General features: G+C 45.8%; 1 protein-coding gene across 2 annotated transcripts in view; it reads left to right on the forward strand.

Annotated features, from left to right (window-relative positions):
• Positions 1–14289, forward strand: part of LOC149363722 (carbonic anhydrase 2-like) — a 98490-nt gene extending 84201 nt beyond the window's left edge. The window contains exons 8-10 of one of the 2 annotated variants that reach the window (XM_089573675.1): positions 5417–5476; positions 7566–8442; positions 13457–13637. In XM_089573675.1, the coding sequence (XP_089429801.1) occupies positions 5417–5476; positions 7566–8442; positions 13457–13497 (978 nt within the window). In that variant the 3' untranslated portion in view covers positions 13498–13637. Of the gene's footprint in view, positions 1–5416; positions 5477–7565; positions 8443–13456 lie in introns of both variants that reach the window. The other variant, XM_089573676.1, reaches the window with a different exon arrangement.
• The last annotated feature ends 5061 nt before the right edge of the window (positions 14290–19350 follow it).

Genomic DNA, 19350 nt, shown 5'->3' on the forward strand with positions numbered 1-19350 from the left:
CAGCGCATACTTACGTCGGACGGTGAACTTCTAGCACGGTGCTACAGAGTGAAGCGCTCTCAGTTCCTGGAGTCTTACGTCACAGCGAGTCGTCTCGTTCTCTTTACACACATCATGCTTCGTCCGGTGTTAATTGTTGTTTCCATTGTTGTTGTTATTGTTGTTGCTCTTGTAATAGTTATTTAATTTCACAGTTTGTGTAGTCCGCGCTTCGTTTTCTCTGTGTATAGTTACGTCATTGTTGAGCGACCGCGCCACCTGTCGCAAAAATATGTTGTTAAAAATCGCAACCATATCAATACGCTCGCGCCTTGGAGCGAAGCGAGCTAGCCTTAAATCGAGACAGCTCCTCACGACTTGCTGCGCGAGTTCTCTGTGGACCAGGCGCATGCAAAAGGCAGCGTTGGAGGCGCTTCTCCGTAACGAGAAGGCTTTGCGAACTGTGCACTGTCTATGGGACTCACAGAAGCGATGCACGCCGCCTTCTATTAGTCAGTGCACGAGCTCTGCCATGGTTTCGAGGAACAACCGCTTGCTTGGTTGGCTCGGTGATTGCGTAGCAAATCGATTTGAGGTTAGCTCGCGTATTATCCAAAGCGGATCCGCAGGAGTTCTCGTGGAACTCGACACGCATAATGACTCCTAAGTCAAAAATGCGGTGGGCGCTGCTTGCAGGATTGTTCGTTAGATGGCGCGCCCGCCGCCTAGACCTCCGTTTGTGCCTGGTATAGATCGTTCTTCGCCTTTCGAGTGGCGTCAAAATGCGACAGCAAGACGAAATGAAAAATGAAGCAAAGGAGTTTATATTTATTCCGCAATAAAGGACATGTTCGTTTGACGATGTTGCGTTCACGCCTGGTTCTTTTCTCCCGCTTTCTCAGCTTTACTTATCATGTTGAGCTCTAAGCAAGCTCATTTCTTGGCCATTTTTGCTTGTGCAACCAACGGTGGTTGATACGCACTAAAGTGCGTACTGGTAACGAAGTTAGCCGCTGATTATCGCATTCTGTCGTTACATGCGAATGTCTGCCTGTACCCATGGTTTACACTTGCAGGTACCTAAGCTTTTAGCAACGGCGGTTTATGAGGGTGACGTGAATAGTTATGTAAATAAGACCGCAGCAGTCTTGAAATTATTGCAAGGCATAAGAGCAGATGGTTGAAAGTGCTCAGCGAATTTTCAGTATTTTTCCTTACTTCTAGAACAACGTGTTCATTTCCAGAAGGCAAACCCGTGTTGGGTGCAATACTCGCCAAACCGTACTACGCATTTCGCCAATCAATCAATCAATCAATCGATCAATCAATCAATTAATTAATTAATTAAGCAAGCAATGCCATTGTTCGGCCAGTAAGTTAATGAATGGTTAATCAGTCAACCAGGCAGTTCTTTGTTCATTCAGCTAATCAACGTACTAGTAACAATAAACAACCCAGCGAACCTGCCGACAGAGGTCAACGATGTCAGCGCAGTTCGTTTCCGGTGGGTATACCATGGTTGAACATCATACACAACGCCACAAAGTTTGCTGGTGTACGTGTTCTATCAAATGAAATTTATATGCGCTTCAATCAAGATGTGTTGTGAAAGTATGTATACAGTGTGTCATATCCTATACAACTCCTGGCTGCATTTCTTCCTTGTGTTCGCTTTGTCTGTACGCCCTTTCTATTCCGTCCTGAGAACAGCCGTCTACGTCATGTTTATGTCTTTGCGTTGGGATTCCGTGCTTGTGCTGTCTCTCTCGCTTTCTGTGCCGTTCAGCTACTTCTCTCCATAGGCTGTGGTTTATTTCCTCACCTTGGGCCTGGCTTTGTGGTATGGTACGGTACGGCACGGCATGGCACAGCACGGCACGGTGCAATGCGGTACGGTATGGTATGGTATGGTATGGTATGGTATGGTATGGTATGGTATGGTATGGTATGGTATGGTATGGTATGGTATGGTATGGTATGGCGCTGCAGGTGGGCTGCGAGGGACGCCATAGTGGAGGGCTCCGGAATAATTTTTATCTCTTAGCATGTGCTATTTTAAACGTGCGTCGCCATAGAAACAGCACAGACACTTTTGCAGTGACCCCCTGTGGTGGTCCAGCGACTACGGCGTTCTGGTGCCCTGCGTTTACGAACCGGTTTGTGTATCGGAGCCCTTCACTGTACGGCGTGCCTTCCTCGTCCGTGCCTGCCCCTAGCGCAACAAAATACACTGCGGCGTCTATTATAACTATTCGTATTATCATCCGCAGTTATTTTGTGGCGTTTTTTTGTTCCTTCCTTTGTTTGTTTGTTTCATGTTGCTTTAACGTAACTATGCTGGCAGACCTCCTTAATGTTACAGTTAGCCATGGTACGGCGTCCTTAGCGCAATCAACAAACTCTGGTCAGAGCATCTAGATTCTCTCTACGTTTTCCGAACAAGAGGGCCTCGAAAAGTTAGCAGTATTGGTCCACTGTAATTCTGCTGGTCCTAATTACATGTTCCTTCTACCCGCTGCCCATCACGCACTTTCTTCGGTATAAGGGCAAGCAATTTGAAGTAAGAGAGGTGATTTAAATCATGCACATCGAGTATGTATCTCGAAAACAGAGACACGCAAGTTAAGGACCTTCAGGCTTCCTTTACAGCTGTCAGCCTCGTCAGTGTTCCGCGGCCTTAAACGAAGGCAGATTAGTACTACTAATCTGGAGCCCTCCACTACGCCGTACCGCAAAGCCCACTGCAATGATGTGGCAAGACATAAGTAATCCACAAGCCGACTATTTTTAGAAAGAAAGAAAGAAAGAAAGAAAGAAGAAAGAGAGAAATAAAGAAAGGAAGAAAGAAAGAAAGAAAGAAAGAAAGAAAGAAAGAAAGAAAGAAAGAAAGAAAGAAAGAAAGAAAGAAAGAAAGAAAGAAAGAAAGAAAGAAAGAAAGAAAGAAAGAAAGAAAGAAAGAAAGAAAGAAAGAAAGAAAGAAAGAAAGAAAGAAATCCGTGTCTGTTGTAAAATTCGGTTCTCTCAGGAGAGCGCAGTACGTGCGCCGGAAACGCCGGTCACAACGGCAAACCTATCGTGAAACTTTATACATGGCTTGGCAAGCGGTTGATTTTAAAGGTTGTTGTGTAAGTTGTGTGTGTGTAACGGTAATAAGGTAAGTTGTGTGTGTGTAACGCGACAAAACGAATGGCACTCTTCACTCCGGGCTTCACCCCTCTGGAAGCCGATATATCAACTCTGCGAGAAGTTACCATGCAAAGATTTTTGCAGGGCGGGAACGCACCGCTTTCCCTGCTGTAACTCGCCAATATGTAATGCGTTACGAGTCCTGCACTCCAGCCATCCAAACATTTGCGGCGTCCCGAAAAGCTCAGCACGCGGCGTCATCGACCTATCGAAGCCAAAGGACGGCGCGCGGATTTTCCGCACCCGTTAGTTTTTCGCAATCACGCGCAGCTCGGTCGGTTGAAACGGGAAGAAGGACAGACAACCGCTTTTCCGTCCGCTCCGAGTCCGCAACACGCACGAGGTGAGCGTCCGGTCGACACACTAGATACAAAAAGGAAAGCCCGTTGTTGCTCTACGGGTCTGGGACATCCTGTGCCTTGTGCCTTCCGAAATTCGAATCGCCTGAAGGTTATGAGACCGATAAGACCGAGCACGTGGAGGAAATTCTACATAGACGGGCTTGAATGCATATAACGTCGTATGTGCACACGCGATTTACGTATCGAACCTGCACATGGGCTCAAAGAGACGCCGTAATGGAGGGCTCCTGACAAATTTCTACCGCAATGGGTTCTTTGGCGTGACTTCACTCAGCACGTGGACATTTCAGAGCGTTAGCTCTATAACTCGCATTACTCAAGGTCGCATAAGTATGAAACAAAAGGCAATCCAAGTGGGACCAGTGGGTGGTACCAGTGGTACATAGATTGTGGACCACATAATGGGCGTACGACGTTTGGAGTGGTATCAAACGATTCAGCGCGTTACGGAGCATAAAATTACTAGCCGAATCAAAGCGTGGCATATCATGGGATTCGCACCGACGACCTTTGTTTCCCCAAACCGTGACTTCTTGAAACTTCAAACGTCCATTACGGCCAAACTGACTGACGTAGGACATTCGAAGTGATGTCAAACGATTTGTCATATCTTCTTGCGCTGTACACGTCGGGATAAAAAAATTAGATATCCGAATATAACGAAAAATTTGTACTGGTTATAGTAGCGAAGATGGCTCATGACGCGATATTCGTTCGATATTGCTAACGCTCGATTCTCATACGCTGATACGCTGCCTCAGCGTTTTGCTCTCTTTTGCATTTCTCCCCCAGCGAAAAAATCTTTGGGTTGGGACTCACTTCAAAAACGTAGGAAAGTACTGCGTTTAAAATTATTTCATAATATATTTCATTCTAGAACTGGAATAGACAGAACCAAATATATAGCCAACCCTGATTACGTGTCTTTACGTAGAGATCATTCACTTAAAGTTAAAGAATACAGGTGCCGGACTGACCTTTTTAAAATGTCTTTTTTCCCCAAAACGGTTTCGGAATGGAACAAGCTGCCTGAGGAAGTAGTGTCCATATTATCAAATGATTCATTTTCTTCCATGCTGTGACATTTTTTTGTGTATAATTCCGTGTTCTTTCTATCTCATTGTTATCTTTTTTTTTGTAACCACCTGCACGCGGTGGCATTTGTGTACTTTTTCTTCTACCCCCCCACTGTAATGCCAGCCAATGGCGCTGTGGGTATGATGATAAATAAATAAATAAATAAATGTAATCTCTAGCTGATTCACCGCGGATAGGTCGGCACTCAGTCATAAGGCTCGCAGAATGTCCTTAATTGTTCTTGCGATGATAGGACAGAGGCTTTAGATAGTGGGAATAAAAAGGAGTTTTCGAGTTATTGGCAAAGGATTCTAATGCGCCACGAAACGTCTGTCGTTACAACCGTTAATGTAGCGGAGGCTGTCGAAGTTGGTAGCCGTAGTCATCGAGACAATGCCGAGAAAATGTGGGCTGACAGCGTTACCGGAATAAAAAGAATGTCTAATACGCATGTAACCCCAAAATGGACAAATTTTGACCTATCACAATTCCTTCGGTTGTAATCAATAACAGCTAGTGGCCAACGCAGAGGTAAATAACGAGCTAACAATGTAGACCTTGACTGCGGGCCGCGTTACCATTAGAGCCTCACAGATGTGAAACTCGGTAGAACCAGTTCTGTTCTCTGTAATGCTGTGAGAGTGCACCATGGTCTTCAATCGGTGAGACCCAATCAGCAGTTTTGCGTCGTACCAACAGTACAGATTACAACACTCGTGGAATGCCAGAAGCATAGTTAGAATGACCTGTAGTTTTCCTTCTCTTCGACGCACGGTTTCGAAGGGCTCCTTCTCTCTGACTTTCATCTGCAGAACCCCGACCAAGACTCGTACGAAATCCTCAGCGACTCCGGCTTCGACGACCGATTCAAGGTAAGTCAGCGCCTGCGCGGTGCGCTCGTGTTCCAGACTTACATACTATCCTGTTGAATTACATACGGCGACCGCGTGTTCCGTATTTATCTGTCCCTGTTACGAAAAATTCCGCTGCTCAATCTACTGAACTATATGGGCTCAAAACGCCTACTACAAGGTACCTTATGATGGTCCTCGTCTTTCGATAAGTAATTTAACATCTAAAATTGCCTGCATTTTCAGGAATCGGTGAAAAGCTGCATTCAGCTGCGGCAGAACTTTTCCCGCCCCAAGCCGGGACATCGGTTGCCTCACCGCTCGCCAGGTAACGCAGCCTGCCAAAATGGCTTCTTTGCTCGCCTGGACGAAAAGTTCTGCCGCAGCCGAATGCAGTTTTTCGCCGATTCCTGAAAATGCAGGCAAGTTTAGATGTTAAATTACATATCGAAAGATGAAGACCATCATATGCTACCTTGTAGTCGGCGTTTGAGCCCATATAGTCCAGTAGTTTGCGCAGGAGAATGTTTCTAACACGGACAGATAAATACGGAACAGGCGGTAGAAGAACGCAGTAATGAACTGGGCCAGAAGCGGCTTGGGGCGTTCACGTGACCGTAGCGCATGATCATTTGTCGGCATCTTTAATTTTAATTAAGCTACTTTCGATACAAATGTCAAATAACGTTTTCGTTTCAGCGTGCCCAGCAGCTTTTCCTAGCGCTAGGCGCAGCGCTATTTACATTTACCGCATCCGAGTAAAAACGCTGCTAGAGGAACTCTTCCAGCGGCAGATTTGTGCTGCGCAAACTAGAGTTTAAAGTTACACCTGCTGAGGTAAGCCAAGTTGTATTTCCGCTCAGTATGAAGAAAGGTAAAATGTGTTTTATGCTAAACGTTCATTTGTTATCGAAGCCGCGTACGGACACAGTTTTAGGTCAGCGCGTTTCAAAATGACTGCTTAAATATAGCGAACCAAACAACAGTGATTACAATTCACTTATGGCAACTAAAGTACGTTTGCCAGCGGCGGCTGCCACTTACTACGCCTCAGTAGTATTGTTATGGTAGCCCAGAGCGACGATCTAACATATTATGCGTAAAATAATGACTCCTGCAAAAACTTGAAAACGGGATACCCCAAAATAAAACTTGTCTGTCAAACAAAGGTTTCGCTAGACACGTGCCCGTTTAAATCCAACTGTGTGGTTATCACCATGAAGCGTTTTTTCTTTAGTAGGCATCAACATCTCTAGCTTGATGTTTAGGGATATTCAGGCCAATAAACCTGGACGGATACGTTTAGTAACGTGCGACAAAAACTCATAAATTTCCGTCTCATCGGGAATACTGCTGACTGTCAGAACTTCCAGGGGTCGAAGAGGGAAAAAGAGAGGCAGTTTTATGCAACTCTCGTGTTTATTTTGTAAAACATGCTAAACTGTTTACAAGTTATTTGGAGAACTTGTGAAGGCGCACTCAGGAACGACCGCCACATAGTATAAAATATGTCTCCCAGGCGGCACTTTGCTAAAGGAAGCGAAACAAAACGGTCAATTAGATGCTTTTGTAAGTGTCTCTGAACTATATAGGCTAGAATGTGTAATAAAGGCCTAGTGTAACAAAGACCTAAGCGAAAAGGCAATCGTGTTTCTGGCCGCCAGCATGCGATTGGCTGTGTTTGCAACACTATCGCGCAGCGCCAAAGCACGGAACTTCCCCTGCTGCATGTCTTTACTCCGCAAGTGATCCAGCATGGAACAGCCCAGTATAAAAAATGACAGTATTGTCAAAAATGCGACAAATTTGTCGTTATGTCCTCATGTCACATTTTCCTGTTGTTTTGTAGTGTTTTTTCTCTAGTACTGTAGATTTTTAAAATTGTAGTACTTTTCTGTTGTAACTTCGCAAAGTTTTGTCTTCACTGCAAAAATTTCTGCGTTACTACAAGTTCATGGGCAAAAAAAAAAACATTACAGAAAATATGTAATGCTTTTAGACCGGGAGGTGTTAACTCGCGGTGGTCACGATGAACAGACATGCACACCCTGGTCCAAAACTCTACATTCTTTTTTCTCTAACCGACATCCACATCCCCCTGTCACCCCAGAACCACAATCGCAAACCTAGTGGCGACAGGCAAGGCAACCGGCGCCACCAGGGACGTCCTCACACTTCGTCCGGGTCCCGAGGGAACTCGCGCCCTGGAGGTTCTTCGCGTCCCAGAGATTCTTCCCAGCCAGGCAGAGACTCCTCGCGAAACGACGGCTTCGAGCCCTCGCGTCCTCGAGATTTCCCGCGAGGTGACGATGGACCCAGGGACTTTCCACGAAATGACGGTCCTTCCCGCTCGCGCGGCGATTCCTCGCGTCCTCGCGAGTTCCCGCGAGATTATGACGGACCGCGGGATTTCCCACGAAACAACGGCCCCTCCCGCCCTCGTGGCGACTCCTCACGTCCCCGCGATTCTTCGCGTCCTCATGGACCACAGCGAGCCCAGGGTTCTTCCGGACATCGTCCCCAGCAGGACGTCCCGCGCCGTCCAGGCCACAGTGACGAGGAAGGCTTTCCCAACCGCCGAGGGTTCTCCCAAGACTCCCCTTCCGGTCCTCCCAGAGGCTCTAGAGGTCCCGAAGAATTCCCGCACCTCCAAAGCGTGCCTGGCCCTCAGGATTTTGCACCTTCCGTGGGAGACCAGGGCCTAAGAGGCTTCTCGCGAGACCAGGACATCGAAAGACCAGGACAGTTTCCAGGTCCCCAACAATCCTCCAACCCCCAGCAGTTCCCCAATTCCCAGCAGTTTCCCAATTCCCAGCAGTTCCCCAATTCCCAGCAATTCCCCGGTCTTGAGCAGTTTCCAGGTCCTCGGCAGATCTCCGGCCCTGGGCAGCAACCATTTCCACGTCCCCAGGGGTTCTCTGGAGGGTTCCAGGAGGCTCCGTTTCCCCAACAAGGGTCGCGTTCCCAGGAGTACCCACGTGGCTCCGGTAGGCTTACCCTTGTAGGATAACTGTGTCTCAGTACGAAACAGCAAGGGGAACTACCGTCAGTTCCCCAGTACACGATGCAACAACGAAGTGTGTGTGAGCATTTTGTCGCTAACTGGTGCTCGTCCTTTGGACGTTGTCGCATCAACTTGTGCTTTAGCTGAAACCAGTTGCTGAGGGAATTGTTTTCTAAATAATACATCCCAATTACAGCCGTTTTTAAGTGGTTGTGGGTACGCTAAGACGTGGCTGCAGTGTGCGAGGTGACTAGTTCGTAAACTAAATTTATGCCATTAAGTTTTTTTATTATTATTCACTTTTAGTGCACTCTCACGGGTCAATAAGCCATTATAAGGAAAGTGACAAGCAAAACAAACATTTTAACAAGCTCGAGTTAACAGATTCAACAATATACAAATTTTAATTATGGCCTCCTTGAATAGGGTGAGCTGCGATGGCGGCCGTTCAGACAAGAAGGCGATTCCCTCTCATTGGATGTGTGCGGTAAAGAAGACTGAAAGAAAGCATATTATCTGCAGAATCGGATGCCGACTTTATAATGTGTAGAAGAACTGCAGATTGGGCTAGTTGGTGTAGATTCATAATGATGGTTCAACAGCGCAAACACACATAGACCAGAAGGAGCTGGTGTGTGTGTCTTGTCTCCTTCTTGGCTGTGTTTTTGCGCTGTTGAACCACCTTTATGATGTGACCAAGTCTGAGCGTTACACACGGAGGCGATGAGATGGGTTTGCTGCTTTTCTGCGGGTGACGGAATAATTTATGAAAAATGCACAAGAGGAACATTTTGCGATAAAAATGGTAAGTTAAGACTACATTTCACAGCACCGATACTGGCGGTTCCTTTTTAGTTATAAAGAATGAAACGAGTAGAATTATTAATGCGATAGCATTATGATGGTCACATCAAAACCCCGCCAATGTCCGAGATGAAATTCGCTAATTAGTCGATAAAGGTCACGTGAGCATGCGACGTCATCACAACTTGCCCACCATGGCGAGAGGTCATATGACCTTGCGACGTCATCACAACATGTCAAGAAGTACAAAAAAAATTGTGAGAGGAAGCCCGCACCATATCAATGGTCATCGCAGGCAAAATCAATTGAAACTAAGAAAAAGGGAGAAAAGGGGCCAACGCCCAAGAGAAAATTTAACAAAAACCAATTAGAAGAAAAAAAAGGCACAAATGACGCTCGGGCAAACGTGATTTGTAGGGCACGGAGGCCTCAAAAGGATGAATAATTAAGAAGGAAAAGAAACATGGTTGGGTCCAGCGTGCCCAAGATCTTCAGACATGGTCGCAGGTGGCCAGGAGGAGGGAAGATGCGGGGATACCCCCTATACCAGTTCCAATGACTGCGTTAGCTTTATTTAACTTGGAACCTAAACTGACACCGCGTACTCGAGTTTGGTTCATATTAGATATTTATAACGGGTAAATTTTTAGGAACGTGCTTTAGAAAAGTTACGTCGCAAGTAACCCAGCACTTCGTTAGCGTTACTGATGAAATGTGCAGTGTGAACGTCCCAAGTGTGATCGGAGGTTGTTGGAGGCCAAAGTACTTGGAAGGTTAGTGCGTTAGCATTATAACCCCACATTAGCGGAAAAGGTGTCCGGCGTTGGTGTCCTGCATGTGAAGCCTCGGGGGAGAGTAAGCGAAGTCTAGAGAGGGAAAGAGAGATAGCAAAAGAGGGAAGGAGAGAGCGGGGGGGGGGACAGTTGAGAGAGTCGCCAAACAGAGTAGAGGGGTGTGGAGAGGGCGAGGGGGTAATGCGTGGCAGACTGTGATTGCTGGATTGGATCGGGCGACTGGAGAGGGGGTACGACGTCTCAGATGGCGATTGATGAACTGGATCACGTCGCCCGCCACTGCCAGTGGGAACACTAAGCTAACGCACACTCTGCCAAATGAATCGCATTGATCGTCTGCGACATTTTTACATGATCTAGGGGCACGTTACTAAAGGAGTACATGGATAATTCGTTAGTAGCTCTTGATTCACGAGTGAATCCACACTTTCTAACATTTACTTCCATTTTTGATATTCACTTCTATTGAACTTGAATTGCACCATGCAGACGCAGCATTAGGGTCAGCCTGAAACCTGGTCACATCGTCGTCACAGCTTGTTTCCCTAAAAATTACGCAGTCCTCAGCAAATAAATAAATGTCAGACGAAACGCAGGAATGATACAAACCCTAAAGTTCGGAAATGCGCAACCTAAACTCCTCAGTGACACGAGAGAACTCGCTGTTAGGCTTGTTGGTTTTGGTTCATTGTTGATGTTTAAAGGCGCCAAACAAAAAGGACGGATCACGAAGAGAATTGCTTCAACATATCATCTGTTTTCGTGTTCTGTCCTGTTTGTTTGGCGCCTTTGATGACGTAGCGCACGAAAGTTTATTCCAACTTGTATGGAGCCAACCTTACTTTGCTGACGTACGATATTTGACTGCGCTCCAAAGCCAGAAAAAGGTGTTTTTTCGGATAGAATATTCAAAAACTCGAAAAGTGAAAGAATAGTGGAGATCTTGGCTTCATTTTACAGCTGATCTACCCCACATATTATAAAGGAAGGAAGAATGAAGAAGACAAAAGAGAGACAAAAACACAAAAGCTTGCCGCTACCTGTTTAAAAAATGCGAAATCACAACTGATGAAGCTGTTGCAAGACCACTATGCAATTACGGTCCCACACCGCACTACTAAAGATAGACTAAAAAAATTTGGCATGTAAAATGATTTACAAACTTGGCGAGAAAATAAAAATTAATGAACAACAATTAGAACGATACATTAGGATGTTTTGTTGTTGCATTCGGTCTAAATCTAAACTGGCCTGAAAAGCGTCAAGGAAGGGATAGCATGTAATTTTCTGGAGTGTTTTCCTGGCACATGCTGGCCGAGATACCGCTCATTTTTTGGGGCTTGATAAGTAACACCACACATCGAACTTGTCGCACCCTCAACGTGTAAACAAGGGAAGGGGAATGAGGGGCTAGTTTTTTAAATATGAGAGAAGCCAACAGCCACAGAAACCAAGGGCACAGGGGATTTTTTTTAATTAATTTATTTGTTTTGTGGTGTTGCTCGATTTAGAATATTACTGAATATTTTATCGCTTAAAGCTGATTGATTAGAAAAGCAGAAGAAAAACAACCACATGCCGCCGGTGGGATCCGAACCCACGACCACCGAATTACGCGTCCGGTGCTCTACCGCTGAGCTACGGCGACAGCTGTCAATTCTTCTGCTTTCGGAGGGTATTTATGTTTACAAATAGCCTAACCTTTAGAGTGTTCACCAGCGCCACCCACGCTTAAGCGGCGGACGTAGCACGTCCTGAGTTACCGCTGATGTGACTTAGAACGTCATCGAACGGCGAGAGTGGAAGCTGTGTGAGAACCCTCTTATGCTTCCTATGGCGTCAAGGCTGCCAGAACCGAGGCCCTTGTTTGCTTAATTGCTTAGCGAGGGCCTCGGTTCTGGCAGCCTTGACGCCATAGGAAGCATAAGAGGGTTCTCACACAGCTTCCACCCTCGCCGTTCGATGACGTTCTACGTCACATCAGCGGTAACTCAGGACGTGCTTCGTCCGCCGCTTAAGCGTGGGTGGCGCTGGTGAACACTCTAAAGGTTAGGCTATTTGTAAACATAAATACCCCCGAAAGCAGAAGAATTGACAGCCGTCGCCGTAGCTCAGCGGTAGAGTTCGGAGGTCGTGGGTTCGGATCCCACCGGCGGTATGTGGTTGTTTTTCTTCTGCTTTTCTAATCAATCAGCTTTAAGCGATAACATATTAAGTAATATTCTAAATCGAACAACACCACAAAACAAATAAATGAATTTAAAAAAATCCCCTGTGCCCCTTGGTTTCTGTGGCTGTTGGCTTCTCCCTCAACGTGTAAGTCTAACGATCCTTCCGTCGTAGTTTTTCCCAGTTCATCATGAAAACGAAATGTTCTTTTTTTTCCTAGCTCCGTCTACAGTCAGAAGTGATTCCTGTACTGTTCCTGCACTACCAGAGCTCTTAACTCACACCACCTGCAAAAGTTCTCCTGAGTGTTATGTTTCAAAATTCGAAGCCAAATGGCCCGCATTTCATAGATCGGAAAATTGTCACGTCACTCGTAGTATCCTAACTCTTGACAGCCCGGAGACACCGGCTTCATTTTTTCGGTGATTCTTATTCCTTACGTAGATAATTAACACTTACATAAAGTGCGCAGCTTGCTTGCACTTTAGAAAGGAAATAGACGGACACAGCGCTGATTGACATGTACCGACTAGCTCAAGAAGGTACCCTTTTGATCTTCGTAGTTGGAGAGAAATAAGTCCTCGTCTGAGGATCGATCCTGTCCGGGTCAGCCAGTCTACGTGCAGTCGGGGACAAAAGTCTCCGGACCATGTGTTCCTTAAACGAAGCTTATAACTCTACAATCAGACAGCGGCTGGAGACCGCATTTGTGGAGATGAAAGAACAAAAATTCAACTTTTACCTACACGAGTTTGGTCTCCAGCCGCCGACTAATAGCATATCTATCAGCTACGTTAGAGGAACACGTGGTCCGGAGACTTTTGTCCCTGACTGTACATCTAATGAGGACAGCTAATAGCTGGCAACACAATGCCAAATCTATCTACGATTAGAAGCGAGAATGGCCTATTGGGGGCTTCCCACGTCTACATACAAAAACTACAGTCGCAGTATAAAATACTGGGCATTGAACAGCTTTGCAAGAGGCATATAATTTAGTATTGCGTAGTTGGGAAAAAGGCGGAGAAAAAAAAATCTTATTTCAGACCAGCACTGAAGGGCCTCGTAAAAAGGAGCACTTCTTTCACAAGGGTCCTTTGGTTATCCACCCAGTTTGAATAAATCCAAAGGCTCCTGGAGGAAAGGGTACGGTGTTTGTCATAGGGGGAGCTAACAGCGGAGTCACGCGTGTGCAGAATGTGATGGTGCGTGCACGCATGCTCCTCACAGGAGGTGGACTCCGTGGAGTCGCTGATCCAGCACGTGGGTGAAGTGGTGCGACGCTGCAACTACGTCCGCGCGTTCATCGACTGGCCACGGCACAGCCGCGTCTGCTCGCCCGTCTGGAACGCCTTCCAGGACCCGCTGGGTCTGACGACGTCTGAGCCCCTGGTGCTGAGTCCGTCCTTCTACGACAACCCGACGGCCGACTACTTCCAGCTGGCCGCCTACGGCAGGAGGAAGAAGAAGTAGACACAAGCAACGAAGAGAAGAATCGTCATGCTGCTCATAGCACTGACGACGATGTACAGTGATGGGCGAAAGTCTTGAGAAGAGAGGGTTTTTTTTTTTTTTTAGCCCTGTAGTTGGACAGTTACGGCTAAGCCGGAGTTTGAAATCCTTGTTGACGATGAAGACTTCTGTCCCCGTCTCTCCAAAGTTTTCGAGACTTAAGGGGTGCCGTAAGTGCCCGTCTGTACTGCTCAAACAAACCCTCTAGCCTTGAAAGTTTTGTTCAACGCTTTACACTTACGCAAAGGCTTTGTTTCTTTTTTATTGTTGTCGTTGTTGGTAATGATGACACTCATTTCACGCCCTACTTGTTTTCAATGAGTAGATTGTCCCCAGGATAGAGCGCAGCTTATCTCACGTCGCCCTGCGGCTGAGTCAAATTCACCGTTACATGACTTCGGTTCGGAGCTTGGCAGGGTTCCCATCCTCTGAGATGTTTCCTACCGGGGGTTTACATTTCAAGTTATTCCCACCTTCTGACAAATAACACTCTGCTTTGGGCGAGTTAGTTCATCTTTGAACGGGTACGTACTCGCGCGAAGAAGACGGGACGCAACAAAGGAACACACACGAGGAAGGAACGCTCCGTACATGTCGTGTGTGTTCCTTTGTTGTGTACCTTCTTCGCGCAAGTACGTATACCCGTTCACCTTCTGATAGTGTCGTGTCTTTGTGAGCGGTGTTGTGGTCTTCTCGTTCTTGCCGTTCTTCTCCGCTCATTTTTTTTCCATTTTCGTTGCACTTGCATTTTTCTGTTGTTTTTTTTTTATGCTGGCATTTAGCTCTGTTATTCGAACGTTCCAAACACTGCCAGAAAATAAGTTCAAAGCCGCTTCAGTAATTACTTCGAAATATTGCTTCTGTTTCCGGGAATGCATTTTGGATTAGTGCTTGAAGGCTATGTATGTTTCTTGTGAAGGTAAATGCTGGAAGGAGTGAGCTGGAGGGGCTCTAGATGGACGGAGAACAATAAGACGCACGATGGCTGCAGTGAATCTCATTTTAAAGGTATTATATCATATATTAATCTTTGTCAGGACGTTTTCTGTGAAGTCGATCACAGTTGTGCATGCAGTTCCAAAAGTACTGAACGCAGAAATACTTTATACCATTCCTTACCACTATAATATATATATAACATATAGGACGGTCACTGAATCGTCATATATTTTGCTCAAAGTAACACTTTTACACAAGTATTGCATTTTTTAACGTGATACTTATATTTGTGCCATATATTTACGCAGGTATGCAATGATGTTCGCTTGCAACAAACCTGTCTGTGCTAAATGTGCAAGCTTGAGCAAGCTCTGACTTTCGATTCTGAAAGTGACTATGCTCAGGCTTTGTCGTGACCTGACAACGCTCGTGTGTCCATATAGTCATTTTTTTTTGTTCTACAGCTGGTCGCTCTGCTGATAACAGTGTCTGTATTTTCGCTTTAACGTGGCGCTGATCACAAAGCTGCGGACCTGTAGCAATGGGCGACTTACACACGGCACCTGTCACGGGAGAACACTTCTAAACTATCGTGTTGTCCGTACCTCTCTTTTCTCAGTGTTTCTTCTGAAAGTGCTCAAGACACGTGATAACTCTGACGGGTCATTGAAGTACCTGCTGTTATCGGTTGTGATATGGTCGCCGCGTTACTGCTCACTGGCCTTTTTGCCAAGATTATAGTCTTTCGAGGGCATTTTTCAAGAAGGCATTAAGCTGATAAAGAGGCTATGTGATAATTCCCAGCTTTGTACGAGATAGTAAATTAATGAACGTGTAACAGTGATTAACTCATCAGTTCACACCTATGAAGACTGAATTTTTCCCACGGATATGTCTTTATGCATCGTATATTGAGCAACTTGCTATGTTCCCTTCCAACGTATTAGGGAGGACCAAATGTAAGTTTTCTTGTTACAGAGAAACGTTCAGGGTGCATAATCACAGGTGTTCGATTTATTTGTTTTTGTGTTTGTAAAAATAAGCAACCCAAGAACAGAACTGAACCATGAATAGTAATTTACTTGATGTTAATTACACTGTCTCTCATTTGCAAGTGCAAAACGCGTCACGTGTCAACGCTAATACTCATCAATATACTCGCCAATTTACAGAAGGCATGGAACATGTCACACTCGATTACCGCCATCTTTTTTTTTTTGACACCTGCCCTCTTCCTCCAACAGAGCATTAGTTAAAAAAAAAAGAGAAGAGATTGAAAACTGTGCACCGAACAGTGTATTGCGCAGTGCAATGTCTGCGCAAGAATTGGTGGAGTGATCATTTGGTGCCTAAAAATGTGAAACAAAATAACAATATCAACCACAAAACCGAATTTCCTGCCTATTTGTTGTAAAACAAACGGGTACAATAAGTTTTCGCGCTGTACAAAGACTGCAACAACGATGTGCCCTTAGCAACGCAAATAATTTTTTCCTTCGTGACACATGCAAACTTTTGCTAGAATACGATTTTGTTGCAACAAATGCCTTTTTTTTCGTGGCTACGAACAGTCCGTCATGTTGATATGTTCTTGAATTCATGTACACAATTTTTTCTTTATATCGTTATTCTAAATTGTTCTCGATGTGCCATGTTCTGCAGTTTTTGGGCGAATTCACAAAAAACACCCCTTCGTGCCATGCTGTAAGCTTCGTGCTTAGAGTCTTTCGTGTGCCAGCAAAATGTGCCATGCTTTTTTCTGTGCCATTATGTCTGCTGTAGCACTCATGCGGACTAATAAATAGTTTTTTTCAGCTAACTTGAGTAATCATTTGAGATTAAACCTCACACAACCAATCTCTGTGTGCGCGTGCCCGTGTGTGTGTGCTGTCGGGTCGGGTCGGGACAAGTCGGGTCCTGTTTTTCGCTCCAGAAAAACCAGAATTCCTTGCGGTGCACCGCTGACAGGAGCCGAATTTTCAGAAATCTAGAGACTTATACTACTTAAGACCCGCAAGTCTCTAATTACAATGGCACGCCTAGCCACAAGTGGAAAAACGTGGACTATTAGATTTTAGTTACTCAGCTTTCCACAGTAGAATACAACTTAAGAACGAAGCTGCACTTCCAGCCAATGGCGTCGGCCGACTCTCATGAGGCTGCTGGCGTGACAATTAATGGTTTGGTTTATTGGGGTTTAACGTCCCAAAGCAACTCAGGCTATGAGGGACGCCGTAGTGAAGGGCTCCGGAAATTTCGACCACCTGGGGTTCTTTAACGTCCACTGACATCGAACAGAACACGGGCCTCTAGAATTTTGCCTTCATCGAACTTCGGCCGCCGCGGCCGGGATCGAACCCGCGTCTTTCGGGGCAGCAGCCGAGCGCCGTAACCACTGAGCCACCATGGCGGCTGAGTATTTCTGTCGTTACAAGTTTAAATCGCAAACGTCTACAACAATGTCCGCTGTGACGGAAGAAAATGTTGCCACCAAACTTCGGCGAAACATCCTGTAGACATACCCCTGACATTTAGCGCCATTAGACCGAAGGATAGTGTGCATCTTAGGTCATAGATTGCTCAGTCAAAAAGCGACTGCGTGCAAACGCTCACAGCTTCATTTTCCAGCCCGGTGACTCGTGTTGCAAAGCTGGTTAAACCAGTGCCTCTGACTCGGAAGTGACGTACGTGGCCAGTGCTGCTCACATCCGGTTTCTCAGGGCCCAGCAAACAGAGCAGACAAAACTGCAGCGTTCAGGTCAGGGCTATTGCTCAATGTCGCCAAAGCATATAGCCTCATATATGAGGAAAACGTGCAGCCGTGCTTAAAGGGCAACTGCACCACTTTTTGAGAATTTCGCAATATTCTGGGATTCAAATTTATATAGGATGTAGGTTAAGCATGCCAAGTACTTTTGAGCTAGCATTCAAAATATTGATGTAATCGACGATTCAATTTTAAGCTTCTCCTCAAATCACCGGATGAGTGCGGAAAAGCTCGGTGTGACGTCATGGAACGCTAGATTTCAAATTACCGCTGCCGTCAACCACACTCCGCCATGCTTCGTTAGATCAGAAGTGCAAGATGCCGGGCTAGTTGGTAATCCATGATGAAAAAACAGCGCAAGGAACGGGACGAAAACACGAAGGAAGAAGACAGCGCCCGTGTCTGTGTCTTCTTCCTTCGTGTTTTCGTCCCGTTCCTTGCGCTGTTTTTTAATCTTCGTTAGATGCTGCCAAACAACGCTCGGCGGGCTTTGCCACAGATAGCGTTGGTTTCTTTCCTTCAAAGCAAGCGTTTATCAATCGGAAATGTACCGGTACCGTCGATGACGTCATCATGCGTCCCCACTTAGCGCTGCGCACTGCGGTGAAGCTCGAAGACCGTCACGATTTTAATTCGCGTTTACGTCACTATTTCAAATGCTAGCCCAGAAGTGCTTTGTATGCTTTACCTGGAAGTTTCACACATTCGACCCCTTTAAGCTCGTCGATTTCTAAAGCCAAAGCGGTTGCCCTTTAAAGCATCGCACCAAGGAATGCCCGCCCTGGACAGGGACGTAAGTACCTCATGTTGGCTTTTGAGGAATGAGCTTTGACGCTGCGCTGGAGTTTATAAACGTATGCAAGAAACTATTCTAGAAGACTAGCAGGAAGTTTCTTTTAAGCACGAAATGCTTTTAGTTTCAATTCTCGGCAAACTGAGGAGAACATCGTCCAGACACCGCGGCGAACCTGCAGGTGTGTGTCGTGAGCAAAATGAAAGGGCGTCCCTCATAGCCTGAGTTGCGTTGGGACATTAAAACCCATAAGCCAATATGAGGGGAAATAAGTTTGTGCATTCATTTATTGATTACTACATTATATTGAGTGACAAGCAGAGTCTTTTCTGTTTTCTAAATGGTTTCGTTAAGGTTTAGGGGGTTTAACGTCCCAAAGCGACTCAGGCTATGAGGGACGGAGTAGTGGAGGGCTCCGGAAATTTCGACCACCTGAGGTTCTTCAACGTGCACTGACATCGCACAATACACGGGCCTCTAGAATTTCGCCTAAATCGAAATTCGACCGCCGCGGCCGGAAAATAGTTTTCCTCCTGGCTTATAAAATGCAATAAGTTAAATTTAGTACAGAAATAATCGCAGAAAATTAGAAATTTCGTGCAAAATTTTGTTCCCTCTCAAATTGCTCAAGACTGTACAAGGGGGTGAACAGGAAGCAAAACTTATCTGCAACAATCTCAAGCTTTCCGTCTGAAAGCAGAAAAAAAGCTTTGGTTGCCGTACACTACGCCTACGTCATCGGTACGTCATCGGTACGTCATCGATGGTACCGGTACATTTCCAACGCATAAGCTCTTTCTTTCAAGGAAAGAAACCAGCCCCACCGAAGGCAAAGGCCGCCGAGCGTTGTTTGGCAGCATCCGACGAGGCACGGCAGGGCGTGGTTGACGGCAGCGGAAATTTTAAATCTTACCATGACTCCACACCAAACTTCTCGGTACTCCTCCTGAGCTATAAGGAGAAGCCTAGAATTTAATTGTCGACTACATCGCTATTTTAAATGCTAGCGCAAAAACAGTTGGCATGCTTTACCTACAACATATATAATTTGAATCTTTGAATAGTGCTGAATTATTGAAAATTAGCGCAGATGCCCTTTAAGCCCCGTTGTTA

Source organism: Amblyomma mixtum, chromosome 2 (genome assembly GCF_055824585.1).
Source record: "Amblyomma mixtum isolate Tamu chromosome 2, ASM5582458v1, whole genome shotgun sequence".
NCBI classification, from domain to species: Eukaryota; Metazoa; Arthropoda; class Arachnida; order Ixodida; family Ixodidae; genus Amblyomma; species Amblyomma mixtum.